Source organism: Taudactylus pleione, unplaced genomic scaffold (genome assembly GCF_031769625.1).
Source record: "Taudactylus pleione unplaced genomic scaffold, aTauple2 ptg000015l, whole genome shotgun sequence".
NCBI classification, from domain to species: Eukaryota; Metazoa; Chordata; class Amphibia; order Anura; family Myobatrachidae; genus Taudactylus; species Taudactylus pleione.
The window spans coordinates 10,542,607-10,551,583 of NW_028284417.1; the positions used below are offsets into that span (position 1 = coordinate 10,542,607).

Below are 8,977 nucleotides of genomic sequence, written 5' to 3' on the forward strand. Positions count from 1 at the left end.
CAGGTGTCTGTAATCTGCTGCCTTTCCAGACTTTGATTGAGGTTAGCACCTGAACTGGACCCTGCAGTCCTACTGCCTTTGCTCTGCCAAACCTGTGATATCTGGACATTCCACATTCCCTTCATGTGGAATTATGCTGACCCTGTCACACTCCTCCCCCCTTAGCTTCAACCACCCTGGTGAAGCTAAGAAACTTTCAGGTGAGCTACCTGCCTCGCGCACATCTATTTGTGCCATCCGGGCATCTGGACATTACGGATTCACTTCATGTGGAATTATGCTGACCCTGTCACAGTATATATATATATATACATATATATATATATATAAATACATATATATATATATATATATATATATATATATATATAATGGAATAATAGTACTCACAACCCAGAGCAATTTTTATGCCTCTCAAAATTTACCCACATAGAAGTGCAACAAAATAAGCTCAGCCCCATGCAGTACATGCCCACCATTTCATACAAGACACATCCTTAACCACCCAACCATGCCTACTTTCTGACATAACCCCAACTACATTCCTGTAATCCCCATGAACTGTTGAGGTGGTTTGGCTGAGGTATGATTTTCTGTGACAAGAGTATTCGCTAAAGTTAGTGTTGGCAGTGATTGTATCCTAATATGCTGTAGCTGGGCAAGACTAGTCAGTTTACTGTGCACCACAATCTTGGTCTAAAAACGTTCTATACTCTATATGAAATGTTATGCTCTTCTTTTTGTTGCTTTGCTAGTCTTAATTATTTGTGTAAACTACTATAAAAGCAAACTTGAATATAGAATGTCTCATAGAACACAGTATTCATAAAATCCTAATTTAATAATTCAGCATCATTCTGAGCCCGTTCTAGCTTTATTTTTACTTTATAATGTTCTAATTTCCTTCTTTGCTGATCTGATTCTCTGATAATATTGAAACATATTTTGCTCTTGAACATTCTGTTTGAAAACTGCCATGTTGACTTTCTAATATCCTCCTTTATCAGTCTTTCACAAATAGTAATTCTGTACATTTGAAGATCAATGTCTCCTCAAGATCCAATATGATACTAAACAATATTTCTGTTCAGTCTGCTTAATCACTTTATAGTACAAAGTGCCTGACCTTCTTTATTTGATACCTACAGGACCTTAGGAACAAAATGTTGTTAGACCAAAATTGATCTTTACAATGATGCTTAAAATTGTACATCCTGTAAGACTAGGTAGAACAAAAAAAGATTAACTTCATCAAAACTAAAGAATTCATTTTTTCATGCAGAGATGAAAAAATGAAAATAATAATTAAAAAGAAGCATATTTATCTTACAGGAACCATTTGCTATATCTGCCAGATCCATCATCTAACTCCTTTATATGCTTAGAGTAAATGGGGGATGGGGGAAAAAGGGGAAACTCACCGCACCGATCAAGGAAAGTCTGTATAGAATAATATCGAATCTCAAATTTATTGTAACCACCTAACCATATTATAGTCACTTGACAAATAGTATTATGTTAGTACATAGAGGTGGTGGTGCTACCCAGAGCTAAAAATGTCGATGAGAAAAGGGAGGGTGTTTGGTTTGAAGAGAGACCAAACACAAGAACTCTATAACGGGTGCACTCCTTGGATTCAGTCCAGAAAAATATAATTTAAAACATAACTTTTAATTCAAATCAATTATCATTAAAATTGACTGGCAAAAAAAAAAACTTCAGACAGATGACAAAAGGTATTTGTCATACTACATAGATATACCATATATACACACATATATATATATATATATATATATATATATATATATATTGAGTGATGGTTGTAATACCCCAGATTGTTAAATGGCGAAATATTAAGACATTTACATATCACATAATACAACATATAACATGTAAAATAAAAAACACCAGAGTCTACTATAATGCAAAATAGAGTCAATTGCACACCTATAAGGGATAATATTTCCCAATTCAAAGCACTATGGGCCCGTTTCAGACCAGCTCGCTAGGCTGCGTTCACGCGTAGCCGGCCGATGTTTGCAATCTGCGCCCGCGTATAAGACGCAGTGTGCGAACCACCATGCGATCGCAAAGCGATCACCCCTTGTACATAAACGCTTCGCTAGGATGAGTAACAAGACAAGCCGTTTGTGGCTGGTGACAGGTTGGTCGGTGGAAACGAAGGTGTGGTGGTGCGAACGCAGGTGTGTCTGTGCGTCTTAACGCCATTTTAGGGGCATGCATAATTAAGACACAGGATCATAGTACACGTCACATGGCTGAATTACACACTGAAGCACTCGCAGTGCTTGCGGTAGGGTATGGTCAGCCACAAGTGCTGCGTATGGGTCCGATGGTACTCGTTGTTACCGATTGTTGAATACACTTGCTGGAGATTACGTGTATTGCTAAGGGAAAGTGGGTGTCTTAAGACAGGCTGGTGGGCATCTAAATACACACCACGATCACACGCCAAGACATAGTGGGCATGCGATCGCGGGTTTTGCATACTTTCGCAGCTGACGGCTGCGTGTGAACGCATCTAGCGAGCAGGTTTGAATCAGGCATGTCCAAATAAGAAGTATGAGAAACAGATAAAAAAGTAAAAGTAGGGAATAACAAATCCTACATTCAGACTCTGCTACTCATTCTCTTAACAGATGTAGAGGAGAGAGAGTGAGAGATCTGTCATTGCAATCATCCCTTGAAACAACAGTCAAATATTGTTCCCTTCATAAGCCCTAATTTCATTTCTGCTGTTATTCGTCATACCCCAGGGTATTGGACAAATTAATGAGAGAATCAATAGGTTGGTATGAGAACCACAGGGAGGGTATAGACTAGGAGTACGGAGATTAATACTGACCTGATGTAGTACAGGCTGCGTTAGAATGAAATCACTTAACAAGATAAATATTTATACTGGTATTTAATTCATGCAGATGCATAGACGTATGGTGCATACACACGGTCAGATTTCCCTGGTTGATTTGAAAAATATCGATACATCGTTATCGTTCAAATCAACCAGTTTCTGGCCCCTTCAAAAAACCAAACGATGCGCGGGCACGGATGATCGATATCGACCATCGCCCGTGCATGCAGGCCAACCTGGTCGATATCGACCAGGTTAGCCTATTTACTATAGGGACCCACGATCGTTAATCGCGGGTTGTTATAGATGATTAGGGGTGGGTGCATGTTGCTGGATGTTCAATATTGAACATCCAGCAGATGCAGGAAGATCAGACAACAATATCTGATCATTGTCTGATCGTCCCATGTGTACAGGCCATTTTAGTTACAAATAAAGAGTATACACTATATCTCATGTATTTGTGATATCATAACATTTTGTTACAATTAGCAACATAGTTATACTGGAGCATCAGTTGAATAGGATAGTATGACCGTTAGATCGTTATTGATGAAAGTAAAGTGCAAGTGCTCTATCATCAAAGCAGGTAACATTAAATATGAAAGACAAAGGCATATGAACTGTTGCACAGATATATCTATAGTGCAATCACATATCTAATGTTATACCAGTAGTACCAATCAAAATTACGTTGAATCTCTTTACCACATAAAAATACATGTGCTAGAATGTCTATGAGTTGTAGCTACAGTAAATGCTAATATAATAAGGTGTCTATAGGGAATCGGTATGAAATACCGCCGGCCGCATGGGTGCCCCGTGACTGCACGACACGCATTTTGCCTCGCTTGGCTTGTTCGCGCCAGAGTCCCGCTGCCTGGCAAAATGCTGATGCCGCTATCCCGAAGGATCTCAGGATACCGGCGTTTACGTTAGGACCCGAGTAAGTATTAGAGTTTCCCCGGTGATGTGGGAATTAGGTGTAGGCACCCCCGGGGGGGGAGATTAGGGTTAGGTACCCCCGGGGAGGATTAGTGTTAGGCTACGAGGAGGGGGGTTAGGGTTAGGTATCACCGGGGGGACATACACATACACGGTCAGATTTTGTGTCAGATCTGAACGATAGCGATTGTAGAAATCGTTCATATCTGAAAGAAAATCTGACATGTGGGCCTGCAACAATGGACGATGCGTGTTCCCGCATGTCGGATAACGATATCTGACATTGTCTGTGTTTGCAGTCAGATTTTGACGATTTTATTCATTTTAATACTGTCTTGAAATCATTCAAATCGTTGGTAAAATCATTCATCTGACAGATCTGACCGTGTGTATGCACCATTAGGCACCCCCCCAGAAGAGTTAGGTTTAGGGTGCGGGCAGGGGGGTGGGGGTTAGGCACCACCAGTTAAGGTTAGTGTTAGGCACCACCAAGGGAGGGTTAGGGGGGGAGAGGGGAAGGGTTATGGTACTTACCGTTGCTGTCTGTATCTTCACTGATCAGGCTTCCGGCGTCGGGATTTGAACCGGCTATTCAGCCACCGGCATATCATACCCATCCCCACATTAATAGTACCTGTAAGGCTAGTATGCTTTTATTTTTTATTTGAAATCCTTCATCTACGCCTAAAACAAAATATTTCATTTTTAGCACTAAAATATAGTTAATACATGGCAATGGTTGGGCCATCTGCACAGACTATAGTATTGTGCTCTTTTATTTTTTCTGTTTCTACTATCAGTGCCGACAGATCTTATAGTACTTTATACTAATGTGGGGATACGTGCATCTGCGAGTTCAATGCCATGTCGCCAATTACTTTTTCACCACAGCTACAATTATGATCATTAGTATCAGCACTTGCAACAGCCCCATGCTAGGTATAAGAGATCCATCAGAAACTGGCCTCCCGTCCCCATACACATGACTCAGAATTGCACAGAGCTTTTGATACATGCCCATGACATTCCAAGACAGGGTGATTCCATGCACTCACATGGTTGCCACTCCAATACACCCAATTTTACAAAAAGACAGACTTAACCGAGTTCCCTAAGAATCAGAATAGGCTAGACATATGAAAATTTGTATGTGCTGCAAGTAGCTCACCTTTTGAGCCAGTGCACAGAGATCTATTAGACTAATAATCAGCCACCCATGCTCAGACCATCACATCTCAGGATACATCCAGGTCTGCACCAAAAGCAAATGCACCAGGTTTATGTCAAGTATACAGTATATTAAACACACTTACATCCCAATCAACTGACATATATGTGTGTGTCTTGCATAAAATAATCACACTTGTGAATGCACAATGCTGCACAATCCATGGTATGCTGCATTTCTAGGTTAATACTACTCAAAACTTAAAAACGAACACCTTACATCATATTCTACATGATTAAAGTAACTACATTAACAGTGTTTATTTCCTCCTCAATCATCTGTTACTGCCATTACATTTGGTAAAAAATGCTCCATGGTGAGTAGTGGACCATATTTTCTTTACATTTTGCACCTTAGTGACATCACAGATGCAGAAGAAGCATCTCATAGTGTACCAGAGACACTAAGCTGCAACATTGACCACACAGGATTTGGTTTTACACATGTACAAAGTTGCATATGAAGCACAACCGATCTTGGTATATGGAAAAGCAACAACTGCTCACATGGGAACCCATTTACACAGATTCAGATTCAGTCACACACAAATGTACATGTCACAAGCCCCAGTAATCAGTACATGCTAGTAATGCAGGTTTTGAATTTCCAGTGATGCTCTGTTTGGCTGAGTAATGGGACCTGATGCTATGAGAGGTCTATTTGGCGAGACTAAAGCCACACTGTAAAATTACACATCTGTAGCAAGAAAGAAAAATGCAAGAAAAGAAAGTGATTCGAAGGGAATGCCTCTACATGACAATATTTTCCAATTTTCTCAAGTAGACAATATAGCAGCAAGACAGAATGTCAAAGTACCCATATTCTTCTCTCAGCACAAAGTTCCAGGGACAGAGGAAATAGAGGCATTCACAGTCCCATGGACATTTCAACAAGTCTATGTCATCTTGGTTTACTGTACTCATCTCTTGCTAAGAAATATCAAAGAATAGAAAATAGAAGTGATAACAATCCTGACGTTTTGGCCAAGGTGTGGTTCTCGTAGTCTAATGGTGGGTACACATTAGACAATATTTCGGCTGATACGATGCATCGGTCCGATATATTATCAATATTGTCTAATGTATATGCTCTATGTCAGGCCATGTGCGCTTCTGTTTGGGTATCAGTGGCATCATCAGGTCGGCCCTACATGCAGCTCAATCTGACGATGCAACTGACAACCCCATGCAGCGGGATGCGGCTGGGGCCAACATATCGGGCAGTTGGGCAATCTTCTAATGTGTACCGGTCGGCCGATATGTCAGCCCATTGCCCGTGCTGACGCTTGTTGGGTCACTGGGTACACATATCTATTAATGTGTACCCAGCTTTTGAGATACTTCAGGTAAACCCTGGCCTCCACATCTTTGTCCATATTTATTGTCCATGGGTCCAGTCTTTCTTCCAAATATTAGAACAACTATGTTATTGATATGGGAATTGCTTAAATATAAAGGAGTATCAGTCCTTTATCAACAGACTTTTGAAGGCAGGAAAAAATAACTCTTCAAAAGTGTATTAAAAAGTTTGGAAGAGATCTATGACAAGCATAACTCCAAGGAAAATCCAACCCAAGCAACCATTCCACTTACCTTTGCATTTCTGCAGAATAGGTTAAGTAAAGGTTTGATCTTATTCACAATCAAGGTGTAAATATCAGCACTGTGCCTTATTGGACTCAACAGAATAAATGATTTGCTTCTTCCAAGCAGTAAAGAAGATTTGCTCTTGTATTTGGTTCTCGGTGGCTATGCCGGACCTCAATCTAGGGCTTCATGCTCTGATGGTTGGCCCGTTTGAATCAATGTGGAAGTTTCTCTGAGATAAATGACACTGAAGATGGTGTTCCTGATAGCAGTTACTTCTGTCAGAAGAGTCAGAGAGTTATAAGTACAATGGTGTAAGGAACCCTTTTTAAAATAACTATGAGGATAGTGTTCTGAGAGCCAATTAAACTTTCTTTCCAGTTGTATCTGCATTTCACATAAACCAGGAGGTTGTATTCCAATCCTTTTAGATGGAAAGGCGAGGAAACTGCATTCGCTAGATTTTGGTGATAGCAGTCACTATTATCCAGGAAGAGAGTTTTAGGAATACAGAACTGCTGTTTGAGAGTCTACTGGAACCTATAAAACATTGATTCTAGGCAAACCATTTCCAGACGTATCAGAAAAGTAAGAGAAATTGATGTAATGTGCCAGATACTGAGAGATGTGATATTCTCTGTTGTGCAGGCAGACACATGTCCCTGACAAAGAAATTCAGGATAGGCCAATTGAAACAAGCTGGACATGCCCCCCCAAAAAGCAGGAAATATGAGGAACCTATGATGTCTCCATAGAGTTGTCACATAGTCTGCCCCACAGGTAAAAACTCTGTCGGTGGCACATGCAGACTAGGCGATAGAGCAGAGTCACCACTTCACATCACACCTGGTGATCCACAGCCTGCAGAACATCTAACATTTTTTTTTATGTCTTTGTCGAAAACTTTTTGCGCCTCATTCTGAGTCGGACACAGGACACAGCCTACTTACTACATTATGCTAATGTGAGAATCTGCCTATTTATTGTATCCTGAGAACCTGTGTATCTGATGTCGAAGCCTATCCCGCCCATTAGTATGCAGCCATCATCATTGGTATTTGGACTTGCACTTAACCCATGCTAGGTCAAAAGATTAATCTGCAACATCTCTTGGGCAAGGTAGTTGGCCTACTGTACATGCCCAAAACACTTTCATGACACTCCTACGAAACAGAACAGCCCTGTGTGATTGCATAATCACCGCCCAGAAAAGCCATTTCACAGAAAGTGTGGTACTTCGACGGATGGATCAATCAATATGCAGTAGGGATTTCCGTTTGTATGCGTATGCCTGCTCCAGCGCATGTACAGTCGCCAATTTCCTCCTTTGGCGCATGCACAGTATGCTGAAATCAACGAGATCCATCCGCATTTCCACTTGTGTCTGACTCAGAATCAGGCCCATTTGTTACAGTGTATTTAACATGTACAACAATGTGGTTATTCCCCCCCTTTTATTATATTAAAGAAGACATCCTCCCTCAGGTTTTCTGTAACCATGACTCTTTTCACAGGTACCGCTGCTATTACTGTATTACAGTTTACTGCTCCATCAATCATTGATTAGAGAATGTATATGATATATGATAAAAAGGTATCCATCTGTTTTGCATTTAGTCCTGTTTGTACTATTATATTTCCATAATTATTATTTAATTATTTATTATATTATTTTTATTTATTACAGAACCGGACAATATTTGATATATCTAAATATGAGAACATTTCTTTGTTGTTTTCATTGTTGGAAAATCTTCTCCAGAGCAGAAAAGAAGAGCAAGACATTTTACATTTTGAAATATTTGATGATGGAACAAAAATGTTCATGCAGAACCTTGACCATACAATACTCCTGATTTCTGACAGATTTCCATTGTTTAGTCTAATCTTGTGGAGGCTAAGAACTTTATTTTCCTGCAGAGCAACTGAAGAATAATTGAGGATTTTGTATATAAATTGTAATAAAGTTTCTGGAATAGAACATCTTTTAGAAATGAATAACACATCCAGTTTGTAACTTGTAATCCTTTTGATTACTGTTATCCATAAAAATATAAGATTTAAGCTTCTTTAAACTCTGTGTCACATTATTCCCAGACAATATGTATGTGTGAGTATATATGTATAACATATTTTGTGTTAGTTATATACTATGTTCATATATGTTAGCATGTATTGACTCAACATTTTTATTTGTAGTTGCAAAAACTTTAAATTGTTTCAACACTGTTACATATATTTATTATTTAGGTCTAAATTACAGCTTTTTGGTTATTTCACTACCACATATTCTTTAACAAAGACATTATATTTAACTTATGTGGTTATGAAAATGATTGT

General features: G+C 39.4%; 1 protein-coding gene across 6 annotated transcripts in view; it reads left to right on the forward strand.

Annotated features, from left to right (window-relative positions):
* The window catches only part of MEI4 (meiotic double-stranded break formation protein 4), a 225,687-nt gene extending 217,048 nt beyond the window's left edge, over nucleotides 1-8,639 (forward strand). For all 6 annotated transcript variants that reach the window (XM_088470527.1, XM_088470530.1, XM_088470531.1 and 3 more), the window contains one exon: nucleotides 8,325-8,639. In XM_088470527.1, the coding sequence (XP_088326653.1) occupies nucleotides 8,325-8,573 (249 nt within the window). In that variant the 3' untranslated portion in view covers nucleotides 8,574-8,639. The remainder of the gene's footprint in view (nucleotides 1-8,324) is intronic.
* The last annotated feature ends 338 nt before the right edge of the window (nucleotides 8,640-8,977 follow it).